This window comes from Mytilus galloprovincialis, chromosome 6 (genome assembly GCF_965363235.1).
Source record: "Mytilus galloprovincialis chromosome 6, xbMytGall1.hap1.1, whole genome shotgun sequence".
Classification (NCBI taxonomy): domain Eukaryota; kingdom Metazoa; phylum Mollusca; class Bivalvia; order Mytilida; family Mytilidae; genus Mytilus; species Mytilus galloprovincialis.
The window spans coordinates 31,632,558-31,653,448 of NC_134843.1; the positions used below are offsets into that span (position 1 = coordinate 31,632,558).

General features: G+C 32.0%; 1 protein-coding gene across 1 annotated transcript; it reads right to left on the bottom strand.

Annotated features, from left to right (window-relative positions):
* Positions 1-1,455: 1,455 nt before the first annotated feature.
* On the bottom strand, positions 1,456-18,866 carry LOC143079371 (uncharacterized). The gene is made up of 2 exons (XM_076254651.1): positions 18,286-18,866; positions 1,456-4,023 (listed from the first exon to the last, which is right to left on the bottom strand). The coding sequence occupies exons 1-2, from the start codon at positions 18,347-18,349 to the stop codon at positions 3,170-3,172; spliced, it is 918 nt and encodes a 305-aa protein (XP_076110766.1). The 5' UTR covers positions 18,350-18,866; the 3' UTR covers positions 1,456-3,169.
* Positions 18,867-20,891: the final 2,025 nt, after the last annotated feature.

The window sequence follows — 20,891 nt, forward strand, 5'->3', positions numbered from 1 at the left end:
GCAGATGTTACATTCATATTCAGGAAGATAGTATGCAATGGTCGTATGGATATATATATTCTGCTTTGTATACAGCAGTAACTCTGAGTCAAATTTTTGACGTGGTAAGTGACCTGGTCCACAGCAAGGATATCTTTCAGTCTCGGACAAATATAACCTGACCTAGTGCTGTTAAAAATAAAAAAAAACAACGCTTTATAAATTCCATGCGCCCGAAGCGCTTTTCTGAATTTACGTCCATCAGGAACGCTCAAAGTCGAGTATTTGAAAGGATGTATAAAACCCGAAACAGTTGAAGAGCTACATGAATAAAAAGTATATAAACAATATGTTTACTTTGCCTGAGGGAGTTGAAACCTTAGTTTTTTATAATTTTAAAATCTATAAACGAACAATTTCAGAAAGGTTTATAAATCGTGTCAGTACCAAAGTACTGACTACTGAGATGATGATACCTTCGGAGACTGATAGTCTTCCAGCAGCGGTATCGACCCAGTGCTGTAAAAAAAATTGAAAAGAACACTTCATACATTTGATACGTCCGAAGCGCTTTTCTGAATTTATCTTCTCCAGGAACGATAAAAGCCGAATATTTGAAATCCATAATGTATAAAAACCGAAACAGTTGAAGCGTTTTATGATCACAAAGCACCTAAAAAAAAGTATATGCTGATGGTCTTAAATGCTTGGCGAAGGATCGGGCTCATGGCATTAAATGCTTGGCGCCGGATCGGGCTGATGGTCTTAAATGCTTGGCACCGGATCGGGCTGCAGATATGAAACATGATGATTAACGGAGATAAAATTTCAATTTCTTGTGAGAAAAAATGAGAAATAAATGAGTAATAGAAAATTCAATCTTTACTGAAGTACCCTTTCGGAGCACATCGGATTCTCTTTATCTTGTTTCCAACTTTATGTGATTTATCGTGTGCACGTCTGTTTTTGTTCTGTTTTGAAAGGTTGTCTTTGTTGTTTTCATTTGAGCATATTCTAATAATTATGAAAGACAATCTGTGTTTTTCAATGGTCTCCATGGTTTTTTTTAAAGCACAGTCCTTCGACTTACCCCCGCGCTATGTTAAGTCTGCCTCAGATATTTGTGGACAACCTGAAAAAAAGGCCTTTCTAGTACTAGGTAAGTGTTGGTTTAGATTAATTTGTTTTGATTTGGTTGTATTACGGAAATTGTCATAATAGCTGATTGTGTATTTATCTCTCATTCGATGCCACATCTAACCAGTAAAGGTTACTCAAGAATACACAGAAAGTCATCGGATCAGGATTAATCTCACTTTTTTTATTTTGATTTGTTCCTAGATGTTTTTCTCTTTACTTTTTTAATTAATGCGACAAAAATGCATATGTTGATACTGCTCAGACATTGTATTTTTAAACATAGGAATTACTTTATAACAAATACAAGCACATATGAAAGACAATAAAATGTTAAAAATCAATACAGTGCAATATAATACATATAACGAAAACAAATATTAAATGCGATATCACAGTTTAAATCAGGCATATCAACTGCCATAAAAATTTAAATATAAAAAATATCAACAAAATACTGCTACTTATTCAGTTTGCATGAACTTTTATAAAAATGCTTGTACATGTAAAAGGCAAACTATAAAAATATTTCTTTGCATATATTCACATTTTATGACAATAAATATATATTTCAAATTTATTGATTATAAAATGTTATTTTGTAGCCTTTTTTATATAACTAACCACTCGGGGGGGGGGGGACATTGATAGAATAAGAAGGTTGTGTGGTGTGTTTCACTCAATTAAGTTTGATAAGTCATTGCTTGACTAACTTCCAGTATCTAAAACATGTATATGACACGGATATATTTCAGGAAAACTTATCAATAGTGTGGTACAATTTGCAAACGGACCAACCGGGATGAAAGAGAGGGAGCATTTGAACAGTCACGAAAATGTGTGTCATCTTAGAATAGACCTTTTGTTTCGTATAGACAATATAATATACGGCAGTCTTATTTGGATTGTGTATAATAGTTTATCTCGTCCTATTCAATGTTTATTTTTCCGGCTGTGATTTTGATGTTGATTCTTTATGCCTAAAACGGCACACTATATAAGATACGAAAATCCAGTTAATGAGATACCCGTATGTTTATGGTTTAACTGTATTACTTCGATTAATTTAATATCCTGCCACCAGTCTAGGAAAAAATACCAGCAGCAGCAAATATAGAATCATTTTTAATAATAAATCAAGTTGCTGGTATTGTTTGGCTATGTGACTTGCTTTTGGCATCAATAATCACGAATTATGTGCTGCTCATTGAGAACATTATGAATCAATTTCCTTTTATAATATCAAATATATTAATAAAGACAAAATTTCAAAATGTTGTTTCAATAACTTTCGATGAGTTTCAAAATATTTAGGTATTTTTAATTTCTTTAACGAAAAAAGTGGTAGTAAAAAATGGATATAAAACATAAATTTTCCTAATATATACAAAAAAATAAACAGAAGTTAATTTTGGTCCAAAAGACCCAAACGTTTTCTTTAATCAGTTAAAATACTCTTTAATAGCAAATGCCAAATTCGTTTAATCTTTACTGACTTTTTGTCTATGAATAGAAACTAAAGTATCAAAGGATTAAAATTGGCAGAAAGTAGATTTCAGAAACGAGGAATTGTAATATAATATATTTATAATAAGGAAACATATTTGAAATTCACCTATTTATTGTCGTGGTTAAAAATCCGAGACTCAGACATCTACTGTTGTATACTTGTCTTTAGATTCTTTTGATCTGTTATAAATATTGTAGTACCATTGAAATTGCATTAATAACATAAAATTATTTGCACAAATATCTGTTTTCAAAAGAAACTTTCGAACAAACACACCTGTACAACATTAAATATAGAGCACTTTTGATTAAGCCTAATGTTTACTTGAGTCAAATTTAAACTGACTCATGTACTGCAAGTTACAGAAAGTTCAATGTACTGTTACACTGCAAAATAATATCTAGTACAAATGAATGGTACAATATGTCTTTCGTCAAACTAAATACGACTCTGCATTGACTGTCGCATCTTAAACAGTAATATACCTTGCGATGGCCATCCATTACAGTAACTAAGATTAAATGAAAAGACATTTTGTCAATGTCATGTCTTCTTCAAATTAGATTTATTTGAACTACTAATATCTGCAGCCTTTGTACTAGAAGAATGGTCCCCGTTAACTTCTACAAACTCTTGAAATGTAACACTTTTCTTTGTCTTATTATTGCCATTATTTCCATTTATAGAAACACTAATAGAAACACCTGTTGCTGACGTAACATCACGTGGTTTACCAGGAGAAACTTTAGTTACAAAGTCCGCTCTAGAATCGGGTCTAGAGTCAGTTATAGAATTCGATCTAGAAACATTAGGTCCTATAAAAGTTTCTTGTTTTTTACCAGACGGCGGTCTGCTTATGGGTAATTTGTGTTTTAATTTTGGCGAAGGAGAACTATTGTTTGTAATAGAAGTTGATGCTTTACTATTTTCACTTGATTGTATATTACTATTCTTAGTTTTTGATCCGTCCTCGGGTCCTTGTTTAATTTTGTTTGATAGTAGGACAGTCAATTTATTAGACAATGCATTTTTATCCTTTTCTTTAGTCTTTGATTTCGCTTCTTCTACAGTAATTACAGTACTTGAAGTCTTGTCACTTTCATTTCCTGTTAATGTATCATTCGCTTTTCTTGACCACAGTCGGAAAAACTTCGTGCCTATTCCTACATTTCTGGCCTTCCTTTGTAATGCTATAAGCGACAGTCTAGCTCTGATGATATTTTTCGTGTTGTCACTAATGTCGCTGGCGTCATCCTCAATAACAGCTCTATCATGGCAGACATTAGCTACCTTTGCTATAATAACTGCAAGAATTACACCAAACAATGCTATACAGATAGTTATGACTATTTTAGGGTACGTTTCAGTGTAAGTTGCCGTAACCGTACTATTGGAACCTGCAAATAGAAATAATGGTGTGAGAAGAAATGTCAATCCAATATGTTCGATATTAAAAATAGATAGTCTTATAAGTTATGATTAAGAGATAGGGTATATACGTCAATGAGACAACATCACCAACGTCAAAAATGACCAAAAAAACAATTATAGATCAACATACAACCTTCAACAGTATAAGTATTCCTTTCTAGATTTGACTTTGAACAATTCTCTAGAGATATATCTTAGAGTTGATAATGGAAACAGGGAATGTGTCAAAAACACGGCAAAAGAGAAAAAAACAGCTCAAACACACTAATGGGTCTTCAGCGAGAAAATCCCGCAGCAAAAGGCGGAATTCGACGCCTAAACAATAATGTATACTAGTTTAGCAGTTTTTAAGTACTTATTCGTGGTCCAATTATTGTTCTAAAGACTTAGCGATTAATTTTGAAAATATAATCAGTTAAAAATCAATGAACTGGATTAAAAGGGGCCTTTGAATATCCATATCTCTTCGTGACATTAAAGAATCTAATTATTACAAAAGGTTGTACACTGAATTTAAATTTACATGTACTGAACATCATATCGTATGCCATATAAATACCTTTTGCATTATTTTTTTTAAAGGCACGGTTACCATTAGACATTATTTCATTTTGACTTAATTCTTACGCCTTCTGCTTGTAAATCATGCTTATATGTTTCTAAATTATCCTTTTTAGGAGTGTTTTCTATGTTTTTTTCCGGTAATGTTGTTGTCTGTTGTTTTCTTTGGTTATTTCTACATTATTTTTTTTTTATTTTTTTTTTGTTGTTAGTGCCATTTAGAAATATTTTCTTGCACATTAATGTCGCTTTATGTTATAGTCGACGAAAACAAGACAACAGATGATTACTATGGACAGGTTAAACAATATACTACGTGTTAATAAAATAAATATTAATCAATTTAAACAAAATAGTGGTCAAGAATTATAAAATATGACGAACAACTACGTATCTTAAATTTAACTACAAAATTTAAATATCAAGGAACACGAAAACATAAAAGCCAAAAAAACATTGAACACGTGTTCCCCAACTTGATAAGCACAACCTTTAATCCACACGATATATTTTTGCAAATTCCCGGATCAGGACTAATCACCTTCAATTTCATAGTGTTGACTATTTAATACTTAGTCTACTTATCTTATCAAAGGAACTGTGTCTTCTGTATGATACATATAAACAACAATACTGTTAATAGTTCAACCTTTACAAGCATAATTTAATCTTCGTTTGATTCAGATTGTTCAATTAATTAAAATTTATGGTCTGGTTAACCAATTCCTATAAGCGTTGTCATTGTTAGAAAGCCCTCTTGAAAGAATTTAAATCTATCTTATAATTAAGATTTAAATATATAAAAGTCGTAGACGTTTGTAAAAATCTCATCGCAACATACGTTTAAATATCTGTTAAATTTCTAACTTTGAAAATTGAATCAATTACCATAATTAACTGATCAATGTATTTTGGATAAGATTCGTTAAACAAAATGTTGCATTTATTCTCTGGTAACGGGAATACTGATGGTAAAACGTTTACGGTTCAGTTGATTAGGCAAGTGATCACACGAAACAAGTCATAGATATTAATGCAGTTAGCCATAACGAAGATACTGAAAGCTAGCTCCAATCCAATGCAAAAAGTAAAATCACAAAAATATCGAACTCAGAGAAAAATTCAAAACGGAAAGTCCTTTATCAAATGGCAAACTCAAATGATAAAGCGAATGGACAACAACTGTCATATTCCTGACTTGGTTCAGGCATTTTCAAATGTAGAAAATGGTGGTTTGAACCTGGTTTTATAGCGCTAAACCTCTCACTTGTATGACAGTCGTTACCACACAATACAAGACAAAATATCAGTCAGTACACATATTATGGATTTAGTGTCACGACATCATAAATATTCTAAGAAAAAATGATCATAGGCCTGTGCAATGCTAAAATAGAATAAAACAATAAATAATTTTATTTGAAAAAAAAAAAAAATATCCGGGCTAGCGATTCAATTTACTAGACTATAAGTCTAACTATTCAATTCACCAAATTATCGGGCTAAGTATTCAATTTACTAAACTAAAGGGATATCATTAAATTGCTAGTGCTCAAAAGATTATGAACTGATATTTTTTTTCTTTCTGAAAATGTTATAAAAAATTAAGGATATTAATTAATGTTGTCGTGATGACATTTGCTAAGACTTGTGTTTTTCATTTGTTTATAAAATTGACGTAGGAATTAAAACCCATCACTGTACAAAACTTAATATTTTCGTCTAATCCCTTGAAATCAAACTCTCTATCCCTATTTTTTTTAAATCGTAATATTATGAAATTTAAATATATGTTTATGAGACAATCGGTTATCCTGTTAAGGTGTGAATAACCTTTTTTACATGACGTCAAAACCTTAATTCTCTTTTAAACCAATGTAACAGAACGAACGTTAATTGATGGTTTTTTTTTCATTGTTTTTTTTTAAATGAGCGGAAGTAACAAAACACAAGTGATTCCATTCTTGTATTTACAGATTATCGAAATAAATATATATATATGATTATTTGCTATCTGATGAAAGTAAATCTTCGAGAGAGAATGTGCACTTACTAATTTGTTGGAATATAAACTTTTACAAGTATTTCGTTTGCGCGATAAAATGGTATTGCGTTTGCGCTAACAAATGGTACTGTGTTTGCGCTAATTAACCTGTAATTTATCTGCGTTTTAATCTGTTTTTTTTTTATACTGATAATAACCTGTACTTTATGGATGTCATGTGAATTAGTAAGGATATTTATAGATAATTTATAAGTCAAGGAGGTTATATATATGGCATTCAACAATGAGCAAAATCCCATTAATGCAAAAAAAAGGCTCCGAAATGACAAATGTGTTATTTTTCAAACGGGAAAACTAATAGCCTAAGTATTATAGGTACATTTCAATAACTAATATTATAAATTATGGGATACTATTTCAAGATATACAAATCTAATGCTTCCATTTTTTATAAATTGAAATAAACATAGAATGAAATTCAAAACAGTGTGGCTGTGGCCATTGATTGACACATTAAATTCATCCATTGACCGGGGCAATTTACGTGAACGTTTGTCTGTAACGACCACTGTTCACGACGTACCTACGATAGACATTTAAACTGTGGGTTTCTTAACGCCTTTAATTATAAAATAATTCGAAAAATTAATCAGGAATAACCTTTATGTTTTGATTTATATAATTGATATAAATCAAAACATCGTGTTATTTCTGATTAATTTTTCGAATTACTTTATTAAGGTGTTGAGAACCTTTGGTGACCCCATAGTTTAAGTGTCTAAGCCACACTGTTTTGAATTTCATTCTATGACTAATTCAGGTGATTCGTTTTTTTTTTTTTGGACAATTAAACTTCAGTTCGATATGAGTTATTGAACATACTCGTACATCTTTAACGTGGCATCGTAAAGTTGCCGCTCATAAACCACCCGGTGCATAAACATGATAAACGTGAAGGACAATTTTAAGGTTTTAATTATTTTTCGTTGTGTAAACATTTTTTTAAGGATCCAAAAGAAAATATGTAATTGTGAGAAGGAATGTACTTTTCAAATGCCCTTGTATTGTCAATTGTTTGTTTTACTATTTATATAAAATACACTCATTATTTCACATTGTGAAGCTTCATTTGTATTTTGTGTTGTGAGTTCTGATTGAAATTAAGTTGTTTAATTTCAGATAATTAAATTTAAAATGAATTGAACTTAAAAATTTAGTATAAAGTAAATGAACAAATTGAGGTATAACCATGTAGACATACAAAGTTCAAAGTTCATAGGTATTTCTCTTCCAATTAAGCGTAAGCTTAGGCACATGACGACAGCAATTACACGAATATTATAATTCAAAACACATATAATAAACAAATAATAGAAAATCAACATGTAGTACGGAAAAGTCGCTTAATAAGGAGTTTAGTCGTCATTTTGGATTACGGCTATAAATCACAGTATTGGTATTTCAAAAAATACACTTCACATTTTTACTTGTCGTCAAAAAATCGTATGGTGCAATTTTTGTAAAATGGGCTTTGAAGTACGTTCCCTTACTTTAAAGAAAAAATTACTATCAAAAGTTTTTAGGTCTACATTCTCCTGAAAAGAACATTCGTGATATGCTTTCTTTTATTATATACATTGTTGTTACACCTTATTTTAACATTTTCAAACAAAGTTTAGCAAAATTAATCCGTTATTGAAGAGTTTTTATAAAAATTGAACACTACGAATATTTTGCATCAAATAGAGAACGTTTCAATTCATTTTCATAATTTATTTTTACGCAAAATGTAAACTAATAAACATTTATATGATATTTGAAACCTTTATCAAACAACAATATCAAAATCATTTATCTTGAAGCTTTATTTCGACTTAAGCATTGAAACAATATATACACTACAAAATCGGAGATATAGGTTTTCCTCCGACAATTCGACTTGTACAAAAATATTGAACCGCACCGATACTCTTATTTTAATCTTTAAATGATATTTCGTAAGTTATTTCAGACAATAATGTTAATGACTGTCGTAACTTGTTTAGCACTCAACAAGGGCCAATACTCGTATGATATTTAATGCCTTATGCTTTGACATGAAGTTTAGAGAAATGGGAAAGTGCGGCAGAACAATCATACGGACCTCTGATATGGGTGTGATTGTTCTGTGTATTCATTTCTACAAACAGATGACACATACAAGTGAGTTGTGGGTGCATATGGGGAACATTAGCAGTCTAAAGAATGGGCGAGGATTTTTACCCATTCACCAACTATGCGCGTGCTATTTTCCAACAATTTGTTAACTGCTGCCTGCTGTACATACTCTTTCCGGATGCAACACAACTTCGTCTCTGTTTGGAGTAGGTAAGAAAACAGTCTGCAAGACTTTGAAGGACACGCACGACTATTTTAGTTGCAGAGCTTCGGGAGTTCTGATGAAGATGAAGCCCCTGTTTGTGCAAGAAAGTTAGTTTCAAAGATGTATAATCTGAAGAATCTTTTTTAATCATTCAATCATGATATGAATAAAATGCGCGTCCAGCTTGCCACCAGTAAAGATGTAGGTTTAGTCAGGTTACCACCCTGTGAACCGGCTATTTGGACCACATCACACATTGCTAAACCCCCTATTCCGTCACCTTTAGAATACGGTTGGCGAAAAGTAAATGATTCATAACACCTCCCAACACCCCCCCCCCCCCCCCCGGTGTATTTTGAAGGGTATATGTCAGCAGAATTCTTGCAGGATCTTGTGTGTTCATGTAAGGGGAAATCTCTATGTATAAAGTCATGTGTTTGTTCACCAAAAAAACAACGTGTACGGAGCTTTGCTCCTGTCAAAGGTCAGAATTATATAGAAATTCCTTGAAAAATGAACCAGAAGATACTCCTAGATGAAATCTGTTTTGTATTTCATTTTGATTTCATAATTGTAACTGTTCTCGAGGTAATAAGTGGTTTTTGGTTGTAATGAGTTTCATGCATGAGCTTTTGAAAAATAAACGTTTGGGATAGAAGGCTTTAATTGAAAACAACATTTATCATTTATTATTGTTGAGGTTCAATGTCACCCGGCAAGGTGACTACTATAACTCTAACGAAATTTGTATTGTTCTTGTATAATAGAACAAGTGTTTGAAAAACGTCAGTTTTTAGAATTAATCGATAACTATTAGTAACAAGTTCTTTTTTTCTTCTAATTTTCGAGATAATTTATTGTAAAATAATTTGAAAAAAACGTCTTTATCTGAAATTTAACACAAAATGCTGCCTATATCTTTCAAATTTGAAAATATAGAAGGAAAAAAAAAAAAAAAAAACAGTATGTTGATATTTGACCTTAATTTATGCAAAACTGTTACCACATTTCTTTGTGACGACATCGATATTCCATAAGTACTAATTTTGCCGAATCCAATGATATATAGTATAGCCATATAGTATGTTTGACGATTAAATTTAAAAAAATAAATTGGTCTGGTCACCGTACTAATGATCATACATGATATTATCATTTATATACCTTTTGACATAAATTGTACATTATTTGTGTATGTAAACAATCCATAGTATAAATCAGTTGGAAACTTTGTAGAAAAATAGTTCTGTTATTAATCCATATCAATTACAAGTTTCCGATGATAAAATCGTTTGGTGGCTATCAATATGCGGGAAAAAACTGTTTTAATTACCTGCTGTTTTTTATTTTAACTTTAAAAATAAGAAGATGTGTTATGATTGCAAATGAGACCATTTTCCACCGGAGACCAACTGACTGAGAAGTTAACAATTATAGGTCACCTACGACCTTCAACAATAAAAAAAAAGGCGATACCGCATCTTCTTCTTCTGTACTATCCTTCCATTTGGGAACACCAAGAATTTATTGTAACACTTTAAAAACATATATACACTATATATATACAGGTTCTCCTTAGGTCATCTCAAGGAAATATGTACATGTATACACACGACCTATACTATTCTTTAAAGTCTAAAGCTGGGGTCAGCACAATAAGTAAAGTTTATGGAATAAAAGGAGCAGACTACCTTGCCATCACCTCAGTCACTGATATATATATTAAGACAAATAATATATGTTTTAAAGTTACTGATCACTTAGAAACACTACACATTAATAGATGAACTTGTCCCTTTGGTAATTGTGAATGTGTATCTCCCTCATGCAAAGCTCTGATTCCTTTCACGGATTTGGCTATACTTTTTGAACCTTTTGAATTATAGCTCTTCATCTTTTATATAAGCTTTGGATTTCAAATATTTTGGTCACGAGCATCACTGAAGAGACATGTATTGTCAAAATGCGAATCTGGTGCAGGAAAATTGGTACCGTTAATGTAATTATTCAGAGTCCTTCCAACAGTTTTAATCTTTTAATATATAGCTGATGACACAATTCAGTAGATATTTTTGTAATGACCAATACTTTATTTGCAGTGGCGGATACAGAAATGTTCATAAGTGGGACCCTACTGACTGCCTAAGAGGGGCCCCGCTCCCGCCACGCTTCAGTGATTCCCTATATATAAGCTACCATTTTTTTTCCCAAAAAGGGGGGCCCGGGCCTCCTGCCGCCCTAAATCCGCCTCTGATAATTTTGACATTAATTTACTCTGTTATAAATACAAGCAAAATCAAAAGTATAAAGATTATCTAGGCAAACAGTGCCCCACAATCCCTCCGCCTGACGACTTGGGAGGTATGAAACACTTACAGAGAATATGAGCCTGTATTCTTTGTGAAAATCCTAATTAACTTATACTATTTGTATATTAAACAGTTGAAAAGTAATACGGTTCAGTATAGATAAGATATGTTCATGAACACTTTTATTATTATATCGAAACTGTGCCTGACGCAAAGCATTACAATAGATTACAATAGGTAACACAGCAGATGGACCCCAACCCCAAGGAGCAATTAAGCGGCTATTTTTTTTAAAGTAAATTCGGGATCTGATTCCCACGACGAAATTATATCATTACGGTGGCAAACATTCCTTTAATTGCTCGTCGGAATGCGAACCCCTCCGAGGATTTCGAGTCGGGATACGCGATGTGATCAAGAACGACATGATTTTTTAAATCAATTCAAATTCGTTGTTGAAAAAATATATTGTTAGTGATCTTTGAAAATAAGCTTTACGTGCTTTAGTGTGTGGAAAAAAGAAGACTTTGCACTGATAATATCTTATGCGCATTTTTAATTATTTGCACAAATGTAATGTTTATTCGTTTACAATTTATAGATATGTATAGCATATTGATATGTCTATTTGTCAAGCTCTAGATCATTATGAGTCTAGACTATGTATATAAAGATTATTATAGACCACAAAAGGTCCGCAATCATCACTGAATTTTTTAAAGAACCACAGACTACAATACGTAATTAATTCTAATCAATTTATTTGTTTATTTATTATCTCAGTTGGTTTCGTACCCTTCAAAGATTACCGTACCTATTTTTGTTTTGGAAGTGAACTTTTAACGTTTGAAGTACTTACATCAAATAAGAATATTACGTTTAAGTCTTATATACTTTTTTTTAATTAATTGTTGTTGGCTTAAAACAAGTTGTCAGAAACTTGTTTTTTTATCTTTTTATGTGGGATGTTTAGATACGCTGCCACGTCCGGTCCGTAGTCAGTCTGTAAGGTGTTTTCTGCTTTGTATCGATCTTAATATGCACAAAGCCCTCTTCAACTAATTATTATAGTTTATTCTTATGTAGTACTGTTACACCACTGTCACAGATTAGAAGCACGGTTTGATGCACGCAAACTAGTTTACCTCGCCACATTCTATATGTGCCTGTCCAAAGTCAGGAGCCTGTAACTGAGTGGTAGCCGTTTTATGCTGTTTTTCGTTTATTTGCTGTGCATAGTTTGATCTTGTATTGTGCCGTTGCGCCACTGTCCCAGGTTGGAGAGGCTTGGCGCCTTTGAACTAATTCAAACCCACCATATTGTGTACGTCCCTGTCCGTAGTTCAGTGGTAGTCGTTGGTTCATGTCTCATATTTGTTTTTCGCAAGTTGTTTTGTTATATATTTTAAAACTTTCACAAATATTATTTAAACACAACTTGTGAAACTTCGTGTTCCCAAGCTCTCAACAGATCAACAAAATGAAATAAGTAAGCACGTTTGCGTTGCTAGACTTGCTCACTTTTTTATTACTGTAGTTACTCATCCAGCGGCACATATCTCACAAAGTAACTACGACAATGCCAACCACAAGTGCAATTACTTTGATGGGTTCTAAAGGTCAATAGATTATACGGGTATGATAGATATTTCGACTTCAACAACAAATAGTTGATAAACAAGAATGTGTCCATAGTACACGGATGCTCCACTTGCACTGTCATTGTCTATGTTCAGTAGTCTTACCGTATAACTGGGGTCAAAAGTCTAATATGGCAATACAATTAGAAAGATCATATCAGAGGGAACATGTCGTCGCTGGGCTTCTAAAATGTTGTAAATTACAAATTTTTCAAGAAAAAAATATCTCAAAAACAGACTTTGAAAATTTTGGCAAAATGCATGCTTCCAAAATGTCGTATGTGAACTTGAACATTTTTGTAAATAGCAGTGAAATAAAAACTTTGACATTTCTGGATTATCCAAGAACTTAAATTATTTTCACAGAAATAAAGAAATGTACAATTATTTTTTTCCCAAAGCCATTCTACAACAATTTTCAAGTTTTCATACAACATTTTGGAAGCAAACTTTACTAACAAATGACATTGGCAATTTTGTAATATGTCTTATTTCACACATTTTGATTGGTCTAACTGCATGCTATTTTGTAATACCAAAGATTTCCTCCCGGCCAGACCATTGGTGTCAAAAAGTATTTTTAACCAAAAAAGTCATATACGACATTTTAGAAGCCCAGCGACGATGTGTATTAGGTTTCAAATTGATTTGACTTCAACTTCATCAAAAACTACCTTGACCAAAACTTTAACCTGAAGCGGGACGGACAGACGAAGGGGCATACGCACAGACCGAAAACATAATGCCCCTAGGTGAGGCATAATGAGCAAGATTAATTTACATTGTATGCTTTACTATAGGACCTACCTGCTGAGTATAGCTAAAAGGTTTTATAAAGATGCTGAAAGAGCGCATTTTCCAAAACTAGTCAAATGATATGTCATATTTCAATTAAAAAAAATGGATGAAATGAAACGTGGGAGTATCTTTAGTTATATATTCACTATGTCGTTCTGACCATGTATGAACTATTTGCTACTGGACATTAAGCAAACATTAACCGATCAATCATATTCATAAATGAGCACACCAGGTTAAGATTATTTATGTATTTCAAAATAGGAGGTAACGTTATTGAAATAACAAAAATGTATAGCTTGAATGTTATTTTTTCCCCCTTAAATTCGTTTTCAAGTTTCTCCTTGGTTTTTTTTAAAACTATCAAGAATTCTTCAACATTATGTGAAACAAAACCAATGGGATTAATACAAAAATAAGATGTGGTAAGATTGCCAAATCGACAACTAATGTTACTTCAGATATGTTTTTTGATTGTCCATTTGGTGTCGTCTTCCCTTTTCACATACATTACGTTATATTTAATGACATTATTTATTTATGGTGAATAATTACAAACGTCAATAGATTTTATTTTTAATTCATAAAGTTACTTTAATTTAACAACTGATTACCTTGCTATACACACATTCTAATAACACAACAATACTCTGAACTGTTCGGGATTAAATCTTGGACATTTTTATACTGGCTGACATAATCTAAAAGCATACTTAACATTGGGCTCTATAGTTTAATCTAGTAAAACTAACCACAATTATCTAAATATAGAAACGGTAGCTGTAACGTTGTTTAAGCTGAGCACATTTCTGTTATCAAAAATATCCAGAGTGTATAATGAGTTACATAAACTCTATGATACTCCATTAAAACATCATGTATAATTTCCATTTTGTCTGCAGATTTTTGGTTTAATGGGTTCAAAAACGGTCTGATTAATTAACAAGCAACTGCCCGGCATGAAAAACTGTAAATCAATATGTAAATCAGAAGAGTAGACAGACGGTCTGATCTATGTACAATAGGTGTGGGACATACATGAAAAAGAGCAGCCAACACCAACCACTGTATTACAGGTTCCTGACATGGAACAAACACAGATAGTTGCGAAAATTACTGCAAAAACTCAAGTACACGTATACACTCATAAAAAAATAGGCACACATTGTATCAAGTTTTTAGATTGATAAATTGAAAAGTTTATATCATCAAAAGCTTGCAGCGCTTCATATATGAACCATAGTTTGAGTGGTTGCTACGATTAGATTGCACGAAGAGGGCTTAACATTATCACAACGCGTGAAAGGAATTTGACCAATCTTATGTGTACTCCAATACATCATATAAAAATATTTTAATTAAGGATTAAAAAAAATATTTTTCTTTAAACGCATCGTAACAAGATACACTGCAATTATTTTTTTTTTAATCAATTTTTATAACATTGAACCTTTAATATTTTCATATCGGCTTATGAAACCAATATGTACTCTACATTTCCTTGAATATTAAAACCGTTTAAATCTTAATTTAAAGTTATAATCTTGAAACCTTTTCTATTGTAAAACGGTATGGCTAATATTTAGATATATTTTTTAGTATTTTTAGTATTAAGTATTTTCCTTCATTAATATTTCTAGAAAATATCATACATGTAGTGTTAATATTCTTTACTGGATTCCATATTGATAGCTTTCAACGTATGCAGTATGGGTTTTGCTCAATGTTGAAGTCCGAACTGTGACCTATAGTTGCTAAACTTTCTGCATTTGGTCATTGGTGGATAGTTGTCTCATTGGCAATCATACCACTTCTGTTTAACCTTTTTCATACTGGTTAGGAAACAGATTGAGCGCTCGCGCACGCTTAACCCTGCTATTTTTGTATGCGACTTTCCAAAGTAAAAAAAAATGTATTTCAGTTAATGTCGAAAATAACCAAGATATTAATAAAAGGTTTACAGTATGAAATTTAAAGGATTATAAATAAACTCAAGGACGTTTTATAGTTTAAATTTTTACCACATCTCAGCTAAAAATATCGTTTCATCTTGTTTCGGATGACAGTTGAGACTTTTCTAATCTCTACACGACACTACACTTACACATAATCTCATCAAACATGAGTTTTCTAATTTAATCAAATAAAGTCCTTCATAAATCTATTATCAAATGTCTTAGCTGTATTTCATAAAAGTCCTTTTTCTTAGTGAAAAAAATCTAAAACTGTATTTGCACGGTAATGATATGGCTAAGCTTTTTAAAAATACATAGTAATCTATATATTTAAATTGATAAGCTATAATTATAAGTTATTCGAAGGATTAACATGGTTTTATGGTTTGATTCTAAAATTGCGAGCTCTAGTAACAACATCACTGTAAATCTATGAGTGTGATATCCCGTTTAAGCATCAATAACATAAATGGTAGCAATTTAACAGTATGTGGTACTAAATGTTTCCTGAAGTCATGAAAAATATATATTATAGATACCAGCTCATTTCTTTGGGAGCAGATTTGTTATCGTAATCAACAGGTATGCAAAAGGCATCCGATTTAACAGTTTAAGAGAGCAAATGGTGTGTTTTCAACATCATCTAATAAATATTCCCGTCTTCTAGAACTTAACTGTATAACTTTCTTTCTTATAATAATATAGTTGAAAATTTTACTAACTTTTTCAACAGTATATAGATTTATATTTAAATATAAATCATACAATGAAATTGCTTTCAGTGCCAAACCATCATGTCCTTTCATTGTAAAAACTAAATATAAAATAATGAATGGCTAAGGGTGATAAATTGTTTAAATATTAAATGAAAATGAATAAATGTCAATATGAACACCTTACATTTTTTATTATAAATAATATTTGTATATCTATAGTTTAAAGGCTGAGTGTGTAAGAATATGATTAAAGAAATCCTTGGACCGTTTACTTTGAATATAGTAAGATTTAAATCTTCTTTTGAAATGACCGTTATTTCTTGTGTAATATTGTGTATTGCACAAAAGGACACACTAAATAAGTATATAATAGATCACACTGCCCTAGATAATAACATACAAACGTACAAAATTAAAATTGAATACGTGTGATCAAAACCTTGAATTTTACTTATGCTTTTGACGGATCAGTAAACAAGGCCTTGAAAATTACTTATGCCTTCGACGGAACAGTAAAGAAGTGTCAATAGTTCTTTGTATAACTGTTTTATAATTACAATATTGCAGTAGCACGTTATATGATTATATCTATCACATTTTTAAAATATTATCTCAATGAATATAGCGGGATATCAACTAGAAAATAAATTGTAAGCATGGAGTCTTTGGTACCCTCCCCCTTTTTCCACAAGCTGAACGATTATAGTAAAATTCTTATTAAAAATAATATGTTAAATAAAATTATTTGTAAGCTGAAAATGTATCACTGGTGCTACACCATTGAAATATTTAACAACTCGCCACCAATTAATGAATGCCATTAATAGGAATAAGAATTTGATATACTTTGCGTTTAAAGACAAATTTGCCCAATAATGATTAGAATAAAAAAGACCCATATTTATTTGTCCTTACTGAACATTCAAAAGGGTGTACAAATACACGTACCGTTAGATAAGTTCTTATCTTATTCTAATGTTGACAACAAAAATATCTTATATACATGTAGATATATTACATAAACAAAGTATAAATAATTCGTATGACAAATGATGGTTAAGTGTGGAGATATATCCAGTCCAACACATACATATAAAACAAGAATGTGTCCATAGTACACGGATGCCCCACTCGCATTATCATTTTCTATGTACAGTAGACCGTGAAATTGGGGTCAAAACTCTAATTTGGCAATTAAATTAGAAAGATCATATCATAGGAAACATGTGTACTAAGTTTGAAGTTGATTGGACTTCAACTTCATCAAAAACTACCTTGACCAAAAACTTTAACCTGAAACTTGCACTATTATTTTCTATGTTCAGTGGACCGTGAAATTGGGGTCAAAACTTTAATTTGGAATTAAAATTAGAAAGATCATATCATAGGGAACATGCATGTGTACTAAGTTTCAAGTTGATTAGACTTCAACTTCTTCAAAAACTACCTTGACCAAAAACTTTAACCTGAAGCGAACGGACGAACGGACGCACGGACGCACAGACGGACGGAGGCACAGACCAGAAAACATAATGCCCCTCTACTATCGTAGGTGGGGCATAAAAAAAACTTTAACCTGAAGTGAACGGACGCACGGACGCACGGACGCACAGACGGACGGAGGCACAGACCAGAAAACATAATGCCCCTCTACTATCGTAGGTAATCTCGTGATAATATATTGCAGAACCGACCAGTAATAGCAATATATGCGAGGGGGCTACGGAGGAATAGTATCCTACTTCAACACGCATGAGGTATCCAAATGTTGTCGTAAAAGCCGATATTTTAAATATATTTGAAAGTTTAAGGTGATTTTTCAAAAGATAATTCTGGTAATATACAATAAGCAAAAGGGTTAAATTGGTCCTTTCAAACTTACCTTTTATTTCATGTATCAGTGAACAAAAAGTAACAACTGTGAACCCAGTGATAGGGTCCACCATGGTGATATTCCATCAAACTTTCAATTAATCCCATGTTCACATAATATCCTAGAAAAGAGTGATTCAAACTTTCTCATTGTTTTATTTCAGCAGCTATTTATATTAGTAATAGAGTTGACTCGGGTTTATCGTGTAGTTGATCCTTTTTATAAAACACTCGTCAATTTTTTGAAGCTCGGTTATCTTGAAGTAAATCTCACATCCATTGATCCTTTAAAAATAGCGTTGTGTTCATTTATAATCTTTAGATTGTCTGTTGGTGTTTAATAAATTTCTAAGTTACCAGTGTCCATTAAATGTTAGCAAACTTTTTGAAACGAGAAACACCTCCGCAAATTATTAATATCCACCAATTTTCGCTCTCTGTGTCAACAATGCTTTGCTCCAAACAAACAATTGTATGTATATAGTTATAACTGAACAAACGATTTAATAAATCAGGTATAGCCAAATTTTAACCTGCTATTTAATTATTCCTTTAACTAGATCGTCGTGTACCTCTACAGAAAAAAAGTTTAAATATACACGTTAATTTATCGATTCTGTTTAAAAAGCATGTAATCTGTCTTTAATTGGAGGCTAAGCAGATTAATAAAAAAATATTCTATTGTAAAATTTCAAATGTTATGTAATTACACCGTTTGTCACAAATACTTGTAAGTAATTTATAAGTACTTACATGATTAAATGTCGTGGTAACATGTAACGGCAAAGGTTAATTAATTAGCAACATATTTAATTAATACACCGAGCGGAGACGTAAATACAATTGTATGTCTCTGATACAACATAAAGTTTTGCGTTAATTAACCAAATCGGTGCTATTTGTTTGAATTCTTTCTTTTTATATATATCAAAAGAGATGAAAAAGGAGATGCTAAACTGCGACAACAGTTTTTAAATTTGTAAAGTTTTATAAAGATAGGAACGGTAACTCTATATAGCATGACCGTAAACTCCGAGGCAATATTGCCTAACGGTTCTGTACATGCAATAGTGAACAAAAATAAACACAAATCTGCTGTATACTATAATTGCAAATTATAATACTTTGAGTAATGTAATTCCACCAAGAATCTGAAGTATGCCGACTGTTTTTTCTCCACTACGCAATGGTAACGACGCATGGCATCGTTTCTTCTAGAAATAGGGTCGTAATTATAGATAAGCTTTTAACAAAACTATGATTTTTTAAATACTAAGGCTTTTATACCTCAGGAAAAAATTACCATACTAGCTATATTTGGTAATACTTATAGGATTTTTTTTTATCCTCGATGCTCTTCAACTTCGTACTTTATTTGCTTTTTTTAAACTGTTGTTGTTTCGAGCGTCACGGATGTGTCTTTTGTAGACGAAACACGCGTTTGGCGTGAATAAAAAATGTAGTGGTCTACTTAAGAGCAAAATGAACATATCTTTAAACATGCACTTGATTTTATAAGAGGTTCGAATATGTTTCTTACTGCTTATATAGGAAACAATGCACACACTCATCTTTTGTGCCACTTAAATGTTCTGTAAATTTTCTAAAAATGTTAAAATAATATGCATGCTCTTATCTATTGTATTGCTAACTTCTTAAATATGCCAAATGGAGAAGACTTCATCAGTCTTGTGTCTTATCCAATTTATGGTTATGCAAATTCAATATGTTTAAACTAAACTGTGTTTGTAGTGTCCTGTCATACATTTATGCATGCGAGTTGTCCGTATTATTCTGTGGTTTACATGCTGTAAAATATTACTAATTTTTGTATTTCTCTGTCCTGAGTGTTCTTTTGTTTATTTGCACTGAATTCCTCTCACGTAATGTTGCCATTTTAGCGGTATATTTAACATTCCAATATAAGCGGAAGGTTTAGCTAGCAATCAAACCAGGTTTAAACCCCATTTTATTGTTAAAAAATATCCTGTACCATTTCAGAAATATGGCAGTTGTCATCTAATAGTCCGTTTCTATGGATGTTGGTGTGTTCTTTTTCTTGCGTTAGTGTTTCTAATGTTCCGTTGTTTTTCTCTTATAGTTGATGTGTTTCCCCCGGTTTTGGTTTGTGAACTGGATTTGTATTGCTTACTCGACTATTGAACAGTGGTGTACTACTGTTAAATAAAATTGAGAATGGAAATGGGGAATGTGTCAAAGAGACAACAACCCGACCATAGAACAGACTTCAGCAGAAGGTCACCAACAGGTCTTAAATGCAGCGAGAAGTTCCCGCACCCGGAGGCGTCCTTCAGCTGGCCCAAAACAAATATATATACTAGTTCAGTGATAATGAACGACATACTAAACTCCAAATTGTACACAAGAAACTAAAATTAAAAATAATACAAGACTAACAAAAGCAAGAGGCTCCCGTCTTGGGACAGGCGCAAAAATGCGGCGTGGTTAAACATGTTTATGAGATCTAAACCCTCCACCTATACCTCTAGCCAATGTAGAAAAGTAAACGCATTACAATACGCACGTTAAAACTCAGTTCAAGAGAAGTCCGAGTCTTATGTCAGAATATGTAACTAAAGAAAATAAACAAAATGA